This window comes from Thalassophryne amazonica, chromosome 2, assembly GCF_902500255.1.
Source record: "Thalassophryne amazonica chromosome 2, fThaAma1.1, whole genome shotgun sequence".
In the NCBI taxonomy this organism is placed as follows: Eukaryota; Metazoa; Chordata; class Actinopteri; order Batrachoidiformes; family Batrachoididae; genus Thalassophryne; species Thalassophryne amazonica.
The window spans coordinates 143,608,785-143,626,511 of record NC_047104.1 but is presented as its reverse complement, the minus strand read 5'-3'; the positions used below and the strand labels follow the sequence as shown (position 1 = coordinate 143,626,511).

Genomic DNA, 17,727 nt, shown 5'->3' with positions numbered 1-17,727 from the left:
CACTGTCCCCGATCACCACGCGATGTTGCAGAGGCCAGCCTGCCAAGAAAGTCCCAAAACATCCATAGACTTAAGGTACTCAGGACGGATTTCATCCACCCCAGGAGCCTTGCCACCTCGGTGACTTCGGCCTGGGTAATGGATGAGTCCACCTCTGAGTCCCCAGTCTCTGCTTCCTCTTCGGAAGACGTGACGATGGGACGGTCAGAACCTCCATGACCAGTAAAAAATCAAGGACCGAGATGTCGCCCGGTATGGCAGAGCCGGGGCCCCACCCTTGAACCAGGTCTGGGGTTGGGGCTCGCGCGCGTGTGCAGAGGGGGCCATGGGGGTCGGGTGCAGAGAGGATTGGGTGGCAGTCGAGGGCGGGTGGCCCGGCGGCCCAGTCCATGCTCACAGCCCCTGGCTGTTGAGATGATATATTTACAAATATACACTTATTTAGAGTTTGTAGGACTCAACACAAGCTACAAATCGGAAATTTGTGTTTGTGGATCACAAAACGCGTGCAAATCAAGGAATATTTGTAGATCACCCTCTGTGCATTTGCAGGTATTAATGAGACAAATTTAACTGTCTATACTGTAAAAATACACCAAATACACTGGTGTGTGTGTCTAATAAATTCTGGGTAAGTTTTGTATATGTTAAGAGCACGTTAAATCATGCAGATATACTTTGTAGTACGGCAAGTTTGAGCATGCACAATATTTTTGACGCATGCCAGTGTAGGGCTCATACGACCCGCATACATGGGTTGATTGTTGATATACGTTACAAGTCAAAATACACCCATTGATGCTGTGCATTGATTGTCTCAGCAGCAAAAGCGAAAGCTGCAGTTCTCATGCGAACAGCTCAGACTGGGCAACGGTAAATGGTAGAATGGACTGCATTTATATAGCCCTTTTCTACCTGCATCAGATGCTCAGAGCACTTTACAGTAATGCCTCACATTCACCATGATGTCAGGGTGCTGCCATACAAGGCGCTCACTACCAGTGATGCCGTTAACACGTTACTTAGTAACGCGTTACTCTAATCTGACCACTTTTTTTAGTAACGAGTAATCTAACGCGTTAATCTTTCCAAATCAGTAATCAGATTAAAGTTACTTCTCCATGTCACTGTGCGTTACTATTATTTTTCATTGTGGGTCGATAGCAGCATTAAACTTGGTCAGTGGGCAGGGGGTCGGGGTTCGACTGAACTGCCCACTTTAAGTGAGCTGTGAGCTTTTCATCCACGGTTTTTTGCAGCTGCTCGACTCGTCCTCACCTCTTAAAGCGCGGTGATCAGCACACCTGCACTGAGCTTTACAAAGACATTTTTATACTTTTTTTCCTCCTTTATTTAGAGCTGAGCTGAGCCGCTTCATATCTGCACGTTAAAACAGCTGATCCTCCGCGACGCGTCAACAACTAACACTATTTTCCACTCAAATGCACCTAAACTCTCTTTCTGAGGACCACATGATGTGAAAACACAATAAAACTTTCTTACCTGTAAATCTGGTCACGTTTTCTGCATAAATAAATGTTATCCATTCTTTGTGCTCAAACGCCAAAGTAGGGGCGAATCCAGATGGAATGGGGGCGTGGGGGAGGGATGTGCCCCCCTCACAACACCCCTAGATTAAAGGTCCAGTTTTGAAGCCTTTTTTTACTACAACTACTAATACTACTTAAAATAATATTAATTTCGACAAGTAAAATATTTAGAGAATTTAAATGTTAGAAAAATGCTAGAATGAATTTAATAGTTACATTTATAAACAATGTAGGTTCGAAATTGCAAGTTTTACTGTTACAGTGCTGTCAACAGTTAAATATGAGGTCAAGAAAGAGGTCTTTATTTTACTTTTTATAAAACAAGTATTTATTTTCATTGAAGTCAAGAAAGGGTGACTATAAAGTAAGTTTTGGCAAAACAGGTATCATTGTTACCTGTTGTTACCTGAAAGGCGGCTGCCTTTCTCTGGCGTTCAGCTGAGAGGCGCCTGTTTAGGCCTCTACTGGTGGTTGGCTCTCACTGCGGTATTGTATCACTTCCTGTTCCGGAGCACAGCGGTGTTTTTCTGTATCTGTTAGCTGTTTACTCTGCGCAGTTAGATTGATCTAGTTATCTAGATTACGATTTGTTTCCCAGTGTAATCTTTACGTGCCTTAACTAAAGCACTCCTTCTGCTGAATCACCTATAAATTATTTACACATTATTCACTTTGCGTGTTTTTAGGAATCCGCTAGCTTAGCGTAGCTACTAGCTCTTAGCCGATTTAGCATGGCGGCTTCTCCTGTCTCTCCCGCACTTTTCTGCTCTGGGTGTGAAATGTTTAGTTATTCCTCGGCCTCCTTTAGCAGTAACGGTACTTGTAATAAGTGTAGCTTATTCGTAGCTTTGGAGGCCAGGCTGGGCGAATTGGAGACTCGGCTCCGCACCGTGGAAAATTCTACAGTTAGCCAGGCCCCTGTAGTCGGTGCAGACCAAGGTAGCTTAACCGCCGTTAGTTCCCCCCTGGCAGATCCCGAGCAGCCGGGAAAGCAGGCTGACTGGGTGACTGTGAGGAGGAAGCGTAGCCCTAAACAGAAGCCCCGTGTACACCGCCAACCCGTTCACATCTCTAACCGTTTTTCCCCACTCGGCGACACACCCGCCGAGGATCAAACTCTGGTTATTGGCGACTCTGTTTTGAGAAATGTGAAGTTAGCGACACCAGCAACCATAGTCAATTGTCTTCCGGGGGCCAGAGCAGGCGACATTGAAGGAAATTTGAAACTGCTGGCTAAGGCTAAGCGTAAATTTGGTAAGATTGTAATTCACGTCGGCAGTAATGACACCCGGTTACGCCAATCGGAGGTCACTAAAATTAACATTAAATCGGTGTGTAACTTTGCAAAAACAATGTCGGACTCTGTAGTTTTCTCTGGGCCCCTCCCCAATCGGACCGGGAGTGACATGTTTAGCCGCATGTTCTCCTTGAATTGCTGGCTGTCTGAGTGGTGTCCAAAAAATGAGGTGGGCTTCATAGATAATTGGCAAAGCTTCTGGGGAAAACCTGGTCTTGTTAGGAGAGACGGCATCCATCCCACTTTGGATGGAGCAGCTCTCATTTCTAGAAATCTGGCCAATTTTCTTAAATCCTCCAAACCGTGACTATCCAGGGTTGGGACCAGGAAGCAGAGTTGTAGTCTTACACACCTCTCTGCAGCTTCTCTCCCCCTGCCATCCCCTCATTACCCCATCCCCGTAGAGACGGTGCTTGCTCCCAGACTACCAATAACCAGCAAAAATCTATTTAATCATAAAAATTCAAAAACAAAAAATAATATAGCACCTTCAACTGCACCACAGACTAAAACAGTTAAATGTGGTCTATTAAACATTAGGTCTCTCTCTTCTAAGTCCCTGTTGGTAAATGATATAATAATTGATCAACATATTGATTTATTCTGCCTAACAGAAACCTGGTTACAGCAGGATGAATATGTTAGTTTAAATGAGTCAACACCCCCGAGTCACACTAACTGTCAGAATGCTCGTAGCACGGGCCGGGGCGGAGGATTAGCAGCAATCTTCCATTCCAGCTTATTAATTAATCAAAAACCCAGACAGAGCTTTAATTCATTTGAAAGCTTGTCTCTTAGTCTTGTCCATCCAAATTGGAAGTCCCAAAAACCAGTTTTATTTGTTATTATCTATCGTCCACCTGGTCGTTACTGTGAGTTTCTCTGTGAATTTTCAGACCTTTTGTCTGACTTAGTGCTTAGCTCAGATAAGATAATTATAGTGGGCGATTTTAACATCCACACAGATGCTGAGAATGACAGCCTCAACACTGCATTTAATCTATTATTAGACTCTATTGGCTTTGCTCAAAAGTAAATGAGTCCACCCACCACTTTAATCATATCTTAGATCTTGTTCTGACTTATGGTATGGAAATAGAAGACTTAACAGTATTCCCTGAAAACTCCCTTCTGTCTGATCATTTCTTAATAACATTTACATTTACTCTGATGGACTACCCAGCAGTAGGGAATAAGATTCATTACACTAGAAGTCTTTCAGAAAGCGCTGTAACTAGGTTTAAGGATATGATTCCTTCTTTATGTTCTCTAATGCCATATAACAACACAGTGCAGAGTAGCTACCTAAACTCTGTAAGGGAGATAGAGTATCTCGTCAATAGTTTTACATCCTCATTGAAGACAACTTTGGATGCTGTAGCTCCTCTGAAAAAGAGAGCTTTAAATCAGAAGTGTCTGACTCCGTGGTATAACTCACAAACTCGTAGCTTAAAGCAGATAACCCATAAGTTGGAGAGGAAATGGCGTCTCACTAATTTAGAAGATCTTCACTTAGCCTGGAAAAAGAGTCTGTTGCTCTATAAAAAAGCCCTCCGTAAAGCTAGGACATCTTTCTACTCATCACTAATTGAAGAAAATAAGAACAACCCCAGGTTTCTTTTCAGCACTGTAGCCAGGCTGACAAAGAGTCAGAGCTCTATTGAGCTGAGTATTCCATTAACTTTAACTAGTAATGACTTCATGACTTTCTTTGCTAACAAAATTTTAACTATTAGAGAAAAAATTACTCATAACCATCCCAAAGACGTATCGTTATCTTTGGCTGCTTTCAGTGATGCCGGTATTTGGTTAGACTCTTTCTCTCCGATTGTTCTGTCTGAGTTATTTTCATTAGTTACTTCATCCAAACCATCAACATGTTTATTAGACCCCATTCCTACCAGGCTGCTCAAGGAAGCCCTACCATTATTTAATGCTTCGATCTTAAATATGATCAATCTATCTTTGTTAGTTGGCTATGTACCACAGGCTTTTAAGGTGGCAGTAATTAAACCATTACTTAAAAAGCCATCACTTGACCCAGCTATCTTAGCTAATTATAGGCCAATCTCCAACCTTCCTTTTCTCTCAAAAATTCTTGAAAGGGTAGTTGTAAAACAGCTAACTGATCATCTGCAGAGGAATGGTCTATTTGAAGAGTTTCAGTCAGGTTTTAGAATTCATCATAGTACAGAAACAGCATTAGTGAAGGTTACAAATGATCTTCTTATGGCCTTGGACAGTGGACTCATCTCTGTGCTTGTTCTGTTAGACCTCAGTGCTGCTTTTGATACTGTTGACCATAAAATTTTATTACAGAGATTAGAGCATGCCATAGGTATTAAAGGCACTGCGCTGCGGTGGTTTGAATCATATTTGTCTAATAGATTACAATTTGTTCATGTAAATGGGGAATCTTCTTCACAGACTAAAGTTAATTATGGAGTTCCACAAGGTTCTGTGCTAGGACCAATTTTATTCACTTTATATATGCTTCCCTTAGGCAGTATTATTAGACGGTATTGCTTAAATTTTCATTGTTACGCAGATGATACCCAGCTTTATCTATCCATGAAGCCAGAGGACACACACCAATTAGCTAAACTGCAGGATTGTCTTACAGACATAAAGACATGGATGACCTCTAATTTCTTGCTTTTAAACTCAGATAAAACTGAAGTTATTGTACTTGGCCCCACAAATCTTAGAAACATGGTGTCTAACCAGATCCTTACTCTGGATGGCATTACCCTGACCTCTAGTAATACTGTGAGAAATCTTGGAGTCATTTTTGATCAGGATATGTCATTCAAAGCGCATATTAAACAAATATGTAGGACTGCTTTTTTGCATTTACGCAATATCTCTAAAATCAGAAAGGTCTTGTCTCAGAGTGATGCTGAAAAACTAATTCATGCATTTATTTCCTCTAGGCTGGACTATTGTAATTCATTATTATCAGGTTGTCCTAAAGTTCCCTAAAAAGCCTTCAGTTAATTCAAAATGCTGCAGCTAGAGTACTGACGGGGACTAGAAGGAGAGAGCATATCTCACCTATATTGGCCTCTCTTCATTGGCTTCCTGTTAATTCTAGAATAGAATTTAAAATTCTTCTTCTTACTTATAAGGTTTTGAATAATCAGGTCCCATCTTATCTTAGGGACCTCGTAGTACCATATCACCCCAATAGAGCGCTTCGCTCTCAGACTGCAGGCTTACTTGTAGTTCCTAGGGTTTGTAAGAGTAGAATGGGAGGCAGAGCCTTCAGCTTTCAGGCTCCTCTCCTGTGGAACCAGCTCCCAATTCAGATCAGGGAGACAGACACCCTCTCTACTTTTAAGATTAGGCTTAAAACTTTCCTTTTTGCTAAAGCTTATAGTTAGGGCTGGATCAGGTGACCCTGAACCATCCCTTAGTTATGCTGCTATAGACGTAGACTGCTGGGGGGTTCCCATGATGCGCTGTTTCTTTCTCTTTTTGCTCTGTATGCACCACTCTGCATTTAATCATTAGTGATCGATCTCTGCTCCCCTCCACAGCATGTCTTTTTCCTGGTTCTCTCCCTCAGCCCCAACCAGTCCCAGCAGAAGACTGCCCCTCCCTGAGCCTGGTTCTGCTGGAGGTTTCTTCCTGTTAAAAGGGAGTTTTTCCTTCCCACTGTAGCCAAGTGCTTGCTCACAGGGGGTCGTTTTGACCGTTGGGGTTTTACATAATTATTGTATGGCCTTGCCTTACAATATAAAGCGCCTTGGGGCAACTGTTTGTTGTGATTTGGCGCTATATAAAAAAAATTGATTGATTGATTGATTGTCATGTTGAGGTGGCAGAGGGTTGTTGTCGGCAGCTGGGAAAAGTAACTAAAAAAGTAACTAGTAATCTAACTTAGTTACTTTTACAATTGAGTAATCAGTAAAGTAACTAAGTTACTTTTTCAAGGAGTAATCAGTAATTGGATTACTTTTTCAAAGTAACTGTGGCAACACTGCTCACTACACACTGGGAGCACCCAGCTCCCGGTGTGTAGTGTGTAGCACCCAGCTCTTGTTTTGGAAACAAGAGCCAAGCCAGACTTAACCAATCTGATCGGTACCATGTCACACTGAAATGGGCCGCTCAGAGGAAACGGGCCTGTCGGCGTACACTGGCTAAATCGTCAAGGTGTGACAGGCCCATGAGTGAAAAGAGTCGGTCAAAATAATTTGCACTCGAAGCAGATGACCAAGGAGTAATTGATTAGCAAAAGGTATTTATGAACATGCATTTCAGACCAAACAGCACCTCAAATTTACAGAAGTGCAGAAAAAGCGAGGATCCAGATCTGTGAGATGAGTTTCAGTTCATGTTAATGGTGTGTTATCTTTGCCTTACTCTAAGGCTAATGTAATGTAAGCAGAGTTTGTAGGACCATCCTGACCATTCTTTGTCCTGTAATCAAAATATACTCTGCATTTTAAATTAATATTTGCAGTCTGCACTTGCACATCAAATTTCACCAAATCTTGCAGCCCTGCAATGATCAAAAATGCTGTAAAGTTTTGCATGTGCTAAACCCAAGTATGTTATGAACCAGCATTCTGTAATGCCGCGTTCACACCGGATGCCATGCGAGTGACGGCGGCGACAGGTTGCCATGTAATCCCTATGGAAGGATGCATTGTGGCGCCACAAAAGTTCAAGCCACGTAATGCAACACGATGCACGCAAATAAAGCGATTTTGAGCGATTGGCGTGTTTGTGGCGCCATATCGCGTTGCATGGCGTCGCCCTCTTCCCCAAGTTATAAAATCTGAACTTTTTCGTCTTGTAATGACCAATCAGGGACTGGATATGTAGTGATGTGAAGATGTCTGGAGTTTATACTTGATGTGGACATGTCCTGTCTCTGACAGCCAGCCTGTGAGCAGGACTTATGTCCCTTTTGTCCTTTATTTCACAAATTGACAGAGTTTGAGGGGAGAGCGAGCAGCAGCACTGCAGCAGCAGCCAGTTTTTTTTTTTCACGTGCGCGTGCGAACGAATCGTCCGTGAAGATAATTTTATTAATTACACAGATTTATAATAAAACAAATGGTGACTGGTTTATAATACAATTATGACAGAGTTTGAGGGGAGAGTGAGGAACTGCAGCAGCAGCCATTTTTTTTTTTTTTTTTTAATTGTTCACATGTGCACCTGGAGAGGTGGAAGTACTGCTGAAAGTGGCCGTCATCCGGATGCAGCTGCTGCAGCAAATAATGAAACTCCCCAAATTGGGAACGTCTCATGAGGATGTTGTGAACCCAGGGACGGCGCCGCTGGTGATGTTTGTCAGCTTTCCACAACAAATAGAGCACAGCAACTCGCTCTGTGTGATCAAGGTCCAATGATGACACACTGGGGTGAATTTTCACAGCGAAAGCAGAGCGACACACCTGGCGCTGATTTGTGGCATCACGTGGCGTCCAGTGTGAATGCGGCATAACACTTCGCCAGCACATAGGGTGGAGTGTGCTGCAGCATGACGTTATCGTTGGCAATAAAAATGAAAGCTGGCCAAAGGTAAAATAGTCACGCAGCAGTATTCAGTATGACAAGATGAAACTGTACCTCATATACGTGTTGTGTGGTGTCAAAACTGCGACTCCCTAAAAGGAGTCACTAAAAACTTCATTACTTGAACACATCTGACATCTCCTTAAATGTGATTTAGCATTTTGGGCTTTGGTGCAAGTGTGTTTGTCTGTTCCAGGTTTTAATAAATGTGGGTGGCGAAACGGTGGCTGTACCCACTTGTGCCTGCCTCGCCCCAATGGCACATCCTGCGCCTGTCCCACTGGCATCTTGCTAAAGGGGGACGGTAGGTCATGTGACGATTCCCCAGAAACGTACCTACTCTTCTCCAACCGTGTCAGTGTGAGGAGAATCTCTTTGGACACCAATGACCACACTGATGTTCATGTGCCAGTCCCGGAGCTGCACAATGTCATTTCACTCGACTATGACAGCATGGACGGAAAACTTTACTACACAGATGTCACCCTGGATGTTATTAGGTACGATCACCTGAAACCAAGTTTGAAAAGCGTGTTTGTGTTTGAGCATTCTGCTGATTGCCAGCTACTAGAGGTGGTATTGGTGCTTTGAGTTGTAGCTTAACTATGAAACCTTGTGGTATCATCATCTCTTACTTTGCTTATCAGGCGTGCCAACTTGGATGGAAGTGGCATGGAGACTGTGATCAGCCAGGGCCTGAAGACCACCGATGGGCTGGCTGTGGACTGGGTGGCGAGGAACATGTACTGGACAGACACCGGACGAAACACCATTGAGGTGGCACGTTTGGACGGGACAAGCCGCAAAGTCCTGGTCAACAATAGTTTGGATGAACCGCGAGCGATCGCAGTGTTCCCAAGTAAAGGGTGAGACAAGTGACATTGGAAGAACTTCACCTCTGCCTAAAACTGCCTAACCCATCTATCAGGGATACCATGTAGAAGAAATAAACAGGTGAATACTATACCCCTGGTGCAACATGCGCACTTCAGCCAAGTGATGCCGCTGCACCAGCTTGCAACAAAAAAATTTTATGAGTTGGTTCCTCTTCTATAGAGTAGGAAAATATAACTAGAAGTGGCACTCGGGGCACAAATTCATGCACATTAATTATTTGTTATTCTGATTCTGCATTATCCTCAACTAAGACACAACCCTTCCATTTATTTCATATGGGCTCCAAGTCTTTGTGTTTAAAGTGTTAAAGCCTCAAGGTCATGTGACCAACCTGGAAAGGTGATATATCACTTCATATTGGTGTTTCTTAAGCCTGGTTCACACGACAGGATTTTAAAATTATCTTTAGGTTTCCAAAACCTGAGACCACACACGAAGATAAAAAATCATAAATCTAACAGGTTTGGTCATACAGTGTGTGGTGTTTAGCCACACGGTAAGGACAGCAACACCACACACGAACAGATTTCACACACGAACATTTACAGTTCAGACAGGAAATCTCGCAAAATTTCTCGAGATTAAACGTGACTTCAGAGTAAACAAACGGAGGTACTTTGTGGACTATTTAAAACAGGGAAAAAACAATACAAAAAGAAAAAGGTGTTCTTTAAAGAAGTGATGACAGCGCGACCACCGGACTTTCTGATAAGTCAGAACAGCTGTTTTGATTTTATTTTCCGCTCCGTGCGTCTGTCACCTCGCTTTCTGATTAGCTGCACGTCACATTCAGCAGGCTGTGAGCTTGTTTTGGTCAGAGGACACCACACACGCTGCGATATCGGACCAAAAAAATCCAACATGCTGAATATCCCCGATTTGCGGTCGGAGCGCTCCTGACGGCCTTCCAAGCAGATCAGAGCGCTCTGAACACACCACACACGGGCGGAATATCTGATAAGATTATCTTTAGCATCATCATGATTGTCAGGGTGTCCTTAAGATTGTCGGAAGGGGAAGATCGGGTCTGATATCGGCCTAATTATCCTGCTGTGTGAACCTGGCCTTAGCTAACTCATAACCATAACAAATTTCTTGAAATAACCATTTTAAATATCCCCTGTATATAAAACCACCAGGCCAAGATATTAGCCATAGCCCACGACTTTGCCTTTTAATTGACATTTGTCAAACTCACTATATCTCTGGCCAATCTTCAATCGTTCCACCACATCTTGTCCCAGTTGGATCAAATATCTGTATATAATATAATCTATCTGTCACTAAGGATGAGTGTAATAAGAATATGAAAACACTCAACCTTGACAAGTTGACCAGCTGATGAAACAAATTCAATAGAAGCTGTCTGAGTTACACGTGCTGCTTCATAGTGGGTAAAATTTTATGACACAAAAATCAATCTGCTCTTTGTTAATATGATGGGAATGCAATCCTGAATGTTTGTTAATGTTTAGTTTATCAATAAACTTGCCATTTTTCTTTCCCTTCACGTCAGGTAAGTTTTACATCTTCATTGAAGACAAGTTTGGATGCTGTAGCTCCTCTGAAAAAGAGAGCTTTAAATCAGAAGTGCCTGACTCCGTGGTATAACTCACAAACTCGTAGCTTAAAGCAGATAACCCGTAAGTTGGAGAGGAAATGGCGTCTCACTAATTTAGAAGATCTTCACTTAGCCTGGAAAAAGAGTCTGTTGCTCTATAAAAAAAAGCCCTCCGTAAAGCTAGGACATCTTTCTACTCATCACTAATTGAAGAAAATAAGAACAACCCCAGGTTTCTTTTCAGCACTGTAGCCAGGCTGACAAAGAGTCAGAGCTCTATTGAGCTGAGTATTCCATTAACTTTAACTAGTAATGACTTCATGACTTTCTTTGCTAACAAAATTTTAACTATTAGAGAAAAAATTACTCATAACCATCCCAAAGACGTTTCGTTATCTTTGGCTGCTTTCAGTGATGCCGGTATTTGGTTAGACTCTTTCTCTCCGATTGTTCTGTCTGAGTTATTTTCATTAATTACTTCATCCAAACCATCATGTTTATTACACCCCATTCCTACCAGGCTGCTCAAGGAAGCCCTACCATTATTTAATGCTTCGATCTTAAATATGATCAATCTATCTTTGTTAGTTGGCTATGTACCACAGGCTTTTAAGGTGGCAGTAATTAAACCATTACTTAAAAAGCCATCACTTGACCCAGCTATCTTAGCTAATTATAGGCCAATCTCCAACCTTCCTTTTCTCTCAAAAATTCTTGAAAGGGTAGTTGTAAAACAGCTAACTGATCATCTGCAGAGGAATGGTCTATTTGAAGAGTTTCAGTCAGGTTTTAGAAATCATCATAGTACAGAAACAGCATTAGTGAAGGTTACAAATGATCTTCTTATGGCCTCGGACAGTGGACTCATCTCTGTGCTTGTTCTGTTAGACCTCAGTGCTGCTTTTGATACTGTTGACCATAAAATTTTATTACAGAGATTAGAGCATGCCATAGGTATTAAAGGCACTGCGCTGCGGTGGTTTGAATCATATTTGTCTAATAGATTACAATTTGTTCATGTAAATGGGGAATCTTCTTCACAGACTAAAGTTAATTATGGAGTTCCACAAGGTTCTGTGCTAGGACCAATTTTATTCACTTTATACATGCTTCCCTTAGGCAGTATTATTAGACGGTATTGCTTAAATTTTCATTGTTACGCAGATGATACCCAGTTTTATCTATCCATGAAGCCAGAGGACACACACCAATTAGCTAAACTGCAGGATTGTCTTACAGACATAAAGACATGGATGACCTCTAATTTCCTGCTTTTAAACTCAGATAAAACTGAAGTTATTGTACTTGGCCCCACAAATCTTAGAAACATGGTGTCTAACCAGATCCTTACTCTGGATGGCATTACCCTGAGCTCTAGTAATACTGTGAGAAATCTTGGAGTCATTTTTGATCAGGATATGTCATTCAAAGCGCATATTAAACAAATATGTAGGACTGCTTTTTTGCATTTACGCAATATCTCTAAAATCAGAAAGGTCTTGTCTCAGAGTGATGCTGAAAAACTAATTCATGCATTTATTTCCTCTAGGCTGGACTATTGTAATTCATTATTATCAGGTTGTCCTAAAAGTTCCATAAAAAGCCTTCAGTTAATTCAAAATGCTGCAGCTAGAGTACTGACGGGGACTAAAAGGAGAGAGCATATCTCACCCATATTGGCCTCTCTTCATTGGCTTCCTGTTAATTCTAGAATAGAATTTAAAATTCGCCTTCTTACTTATAAGGTTTTGAATAATCAGGTCCCATCTTATCTTAGGGACCTCGTAGTACCATATCACCCCAATAGAGCGCTTCGCTCTCAGACTGCAGGCTTACTTGTAGTTCCTTGGGTTTGTAAGAGTAGAATGGGAGGCAGAGCCTTCAGCTTTCAGGCTCCTCTCCTGTGGAACCAGCTCCCAATTCAGATCAGGGAGACAGACACCCTCTCTACTTTTAAGATTAGGCTTAAAACTTTCCTTTTTGCTAAAGCTTATAGTTAGGGCTGGATCAGGTGACCCTGAACCATCCCTTAGTTATGCTGCTATAGACGTAGACTGCTGGGGGGTTCCCATGATGCACTGTTTCTTTCTCTTTTTGCTCTGTATGCACCACTCTGCATTTAATCATTAGTGATCGATCTCTGCTCCCCTCCACAGCATGTCTTTTTCCTGGTTCTCTCCCTCAGCCCCAACCAGTCCCAGCAGAAGACTGCCCCTCCCTGAGCCTGGTTCTGCTGGAGGTTTCTTCCTGTTAAAAGGGAGTTTTTCCTTCCCACTGTAGCCAAGTGCTTGCTCACAGGGGGTCGTTTTGACCGTTGGGGTTTTACATAATTATTGTATGGCCTTGCCTTATAATATAAAGCGCCTTGGGGCAACTGTTTGTTGTGATTTGGCGCTATATAAAAAAATTGATTGATTGATTGATTGATTGATAAGTCTTTTCACCTGTTTGGAGCTGCCGGTTTCTCAACATTCTCGAGAAATGTCAGTTTCTCAGAATGTGAAAGATGGAGAACCACGCTCTACTTTTTCTGGGCAAACATAAATTTTTTTTGTTGTTTTTTATTTGGAATTTAGAATTAAATGCCACAAAAAGTGTTGGTTTCTAAAAAAAAATATGTTAAACTGAAAAGTTGTGCTGTAACATTGTTTATTCACACAGTTTTAAGTATTGTGAGGGTTTTTCACGTTTTTTTTTTTCCCCTCACCCGTTTCACCTGGTTTCTACAGGTTCCTGTTCTGGACTGACTGGGGTCACATTGCAAAAATTGAGCGTTCCCATCTGGATGGCTCGGACCGGAAAGTTCTTATAAACACTGACCTGGGTTGGCCCAACGGTCTGACGCTAGACTACGACACACGAAGGTCAGTAGGAGAAGCTGTGTGCCTAGAAAAATCTGATCCTCATTGGAGTAGAGAAATCCTCACGAGACCAAAAACCTCCAGCAAAGTTAAACACACAAATCCTTCAGGCCTTTAAATGACAGCACCGGTCATTTTGATATTTTGAGCAAAATTATATGCATGTTATATTGTATACATAACTGTACACAGTGTAAAATATTTTGTAGTATCATGGATGCTTATTCGCCGTCTTTGGACGGATTTCCATCTTTTTGCAAAATCTTGCCGTCTAAAAGAACTAGCAAAAGATTCATTTTTATTTCCTCGAATCCATACATGTCAGCCTATACGGATTGTCCGTAAATTATCCGGATTTTTCTAAGTTTCAGAGTCATACGGACGTACGAATAAAGTCTTACGGATATTCAGGGTTTGGTCTGCAGCGACTCTGTAATCAACTGTTTCTGCAGCGCGACTCCACTTTGATGCGTGAGCCATTGAAGCAATGCTTCGAACCACTGGCTCGTGGTTCTTTGATTCGCTGCTCTTCAGAAGCGGTAAGTCCGCTTCTTAACTCCTCTCAAAGCCATTAAAATATCGTGAGTCGCTTTTGTGTGGATTAAAGTCACTAACTGGGACTCTTGTTATGTTGTAGTCAAGAAATGAGAATCGTCCTCCGATCCGTTGACACAAAATTGCCGCTTCAAATAAAATGACACCTCTTTCCAAATGCTGTAAAATGCTTCCCAAAATGAGGCGTCCTGTGTTCTTTATTAATTAAACTGATGCTGACATACAGCACAGCCAGCTGTAAGAGCTCAGCTCAGATATATGGAAAGACATTCATGCCAAAATGTCTGAAAGGAAATGCTTTTGACAAAAACTACAGATTTTGTTTATTTCTATTTATGTCCAGAGATCAAGGATCCACCATATAGAGTTTATTATGTCCAAAGTTTAAGGATCCAGTGACCAATTTCATATTTATTTACTTTAAGACTCAATAAAATGTTGTTCAATTTCAATTTAATCGGCTTATAAAGCGCCAAATCACAACAAAAGCCGTCTCAAGGCACCTCATACAGAACAGTTCAACATAAAAAAATTAAAATAAATAGTAAATAAAAATTTTAAAAATTCAAATACATAATTAAAAACAGAAGTAAAAGAATAAAACATATAAAAAATAAAAACTATTCATAAGAAAGAGAATAAAAATAGGCTTTAAGACTTGACGTGAATAGTTGCTGTCTTTTAATTTACCAAGACTTTGGATTGCTGTCTCTCTTTTTTCATCCTAAGCATCCATGTAGTATGTACAGTAGTCATATTTGTAGTCTTTAAAATATTTTCACACAAAATAATAATAATAATAATGTGAGTTCCTGCTTTGTTGTGTAGGATCTTCTGGGTGGACGCCCATCTAGACCGGATCGAGAGTTCAGACCTGAATGGGAAACTGCGTCAAGTCCTGGTCAGCCCGGTGTCCCACCCCTTCGCCCTCACACAGGTAGCCCCGCCCTCAGCTGCCTCCTCCTCCTGGCTGCCTCCTCCACTCGTCTGCTGTCTCTCACTCATTGGCGCACACCGTTCGGCTTGTCCTTCTGTCCTCATGCTGAACTCATTCAACTTAACCTTCCACATTCATCTTCCCTTCCACTGTGAGCCTCATTTTTCTTCCTCCTCTCTTCCTTCCCTTCCCTCTCTTCCTCCCATCCCCTGCTCCTTGTCTGTGTTTTTCCTCTTTTCTTCTCCCTCCTTTCCCCAGTTGAAGCCGGTGTCCTCCCCTCTAACTGCTTTCTCCCGACTCTCGCAGCAAGACCGCTGGATCTATTGGACGGACTGGCAGACTAAGTCCATCCAGCGGGTGGACAAACACAACGGCCGTAACAAGGAAACCGTGCTGGCCAACATGGAGGGCCTCATGGACATTATAGTGGTATCGCCTCACAGACAAACAGGTAAGACACATCAGACCTCAGTCAACCTTCAAACCACTTTCTGCAGAAGCTCAAGTGGACACTGGTGTCCTTAACCCTTGAGGTAACATGTAGTTCACTCAACCTGACAGAAGGTGGCACAATAACTTATGAAAAGTGGACATTTAACCTGCCGTCATGTGTTCATGACAGAAACAGTCAACTTTCAGTAATTATATCACACGTTAAGAAATTATTTATTGATAATTAAAGGCATGTTTAGAACAAACATTATTTTAAAAAGTATCCTTTTAATACTTAATATAATACTGTATTCACACGTCTGAGCACCCTGGGAGTTCCATGGCAAATTCTGCTTGAAGTGGGGGTGGGCATTTGCACAAACGCAGCCAAATATTACGTGTCGGACCGCCCATTTCAATCAAATGTCTGAGTTCCTCACAAATAAATAATAATTAATCACCTGTCTCTGTCTGGATATTTTTCTTTATCCTTAATAATATTAAATGTTTCTTTCCAGCTGGTGTCTGGTGGAGAGAAAAAAAAAGATGACGTAACTGCACGGTTGTTTTTCCACTACTAACCACAAAGACAATAATTTGCTTCACTGAAACATTTTGCACAGTGTTTATATTCATTCACTCACACACACACTCATCTTCAACCACTTAGTCCAATCAAGGGTCGCGGGGGGCTGGAGCCTATCCCAGCAGTCATAGAGCATGAGGCGGGGTACACCCAGGACAGGACGCCAGTCTGCCACAGGGCCACAAACAGACAAACAAACACAGTCACACCTACTCGCACACCTACGGACAATTTAAAGATTCCATGCCACCTAACCCACATCTTTGGATGTGTGAGGAAACAGGAGCACCCGGAGGAAACCCACGCAAACACGGGGAGAACAGGCAAAGTCCACACAGAAAGGCCACAGGCGGGAATTGAACCCATGACCTTCTCACTGTAAGACAACAGCGCTAACCACTAATCCACCGTGCTGCTGTAGAAAACTCTGGTATGACATAATTGTGAAAACTCAGTTTTTTGCTTTTTACAATATGCTGAGGGTCACGGAATTAAGTTAATTGAGGTGAGCATTTAAAAAAAAAAAATTACGTCAGGTGGGCTGTTAAACATTCTGTCTGGCACTTTTTCCATCGCTGCAGCACAAATGAATAAAAGGTGATATGATGTGCATGGTTAGTTTCAGCGTTAACCACACAGATAGTAATTTAGTTCACTGAAACATTTTGCACAGTGTTTATATTAAAACAGAAAATTCTGGCACTTGTCTTAAAAAAAAACAACAAAAAAAACTCCTACCTGCTTAAATCCAGGCCGCTCTGCAGGTAAATAATCCATTTGTTGCTGTCTGTGATTTCTGCTTGTTAAGATAAAACAAGCCATAATTTTCCCATCAGCCTCTCATTGAAAACAGTGGAGCATCCAGTCTGTTGCTGAGTGTCGACAAGCCAAGTCAGTTTTCTCCATGTTCAGTCCAGAAATGCTGTGTGTTGCTATCTGTGTCCCACTCTCTCACACTCCAAACAGCAACAGGAAAGATCTCCATCTGAACTCTCGTCAAAGTTCTGAACACGCACAAAACTATGACAAACTTTGCAGACATCAGCTGACAAGGAAATCATTTTGGTGGATGGAAAAAGGATTTTTGTCAGACAAAAAGGAACACAAACTGATATACCTCCACTGTGTGACTTGTACAAAGCTAGCCACATTGTCAGAGAACACTTCCTGTTTCTTGCACAAGAGTCTTTCATAATAAGAGCACAGGACAAATGGTGATGTCATCACAACTCCGACACAAAAGGGGTGAAAAACATAATGAAAAATCATTGTTTTTGGGTTTTTTACAATATGTGGGGGTCATGGAATTAATTTTATTTTAGGTGGGCGTTTAATAAACTTTCATTTTAAAAAAATTATATTTTAAATTTGGGTGGCCATTTAACCAACTTTCTTCAGAAAAGGGGGTGTGCGGATGCTCGGTCCTGAGCCCTCAGATGTGCAAATACGGTAAAAAGAAAAATACAGTGTTATGCAAATATTTTCTGGGATTTATTGTACCTACCAGCTTTTTTAAAAA

At 41.8% G+C, this 17,727-nt stretch overlaps 1 protein-coding gene across 3 annotated transcripts in view; it reads left to right on the top strand.

Moving 5' to 3' along the window:
* Window positions 1–17,727, top strand: part of lrp4 (low density lipoprotein receptor-related protein 4) — a 353,204-nt gene that overhangs the window by 324,131 nt on the left and 11,346 nt on the right. For 2 of the 3 annotated variants that reach the window (XM_034195478.1, XM_034195495.1), the window contains 5 exons: window positions 8,576–8,879; window positions 9,027–9,245; window positions 13,567–13,701; window positions 15,082–15,190; window positions 15,449–15,641. In XM_034195478.1, coding sequence (XP_034051369.1) covers window positions 8,576–8,879; window positions 9,027–9,245; window positions 13,567–13,701; window positions 15,082–15,190; window positions 15,449–15,641 — 960 coding nt within the window. The remainder of the gene's footprint in view (window positions 1–8,575; window positions 8,880–9,026; window positions 9,246–13,566; window positions 13,702–15,081; window positions 15,191–15,448; window positions 15,642–17,727) is intronic. The other variant, XM_034195486.1, reaches the window with a different exon arrangement.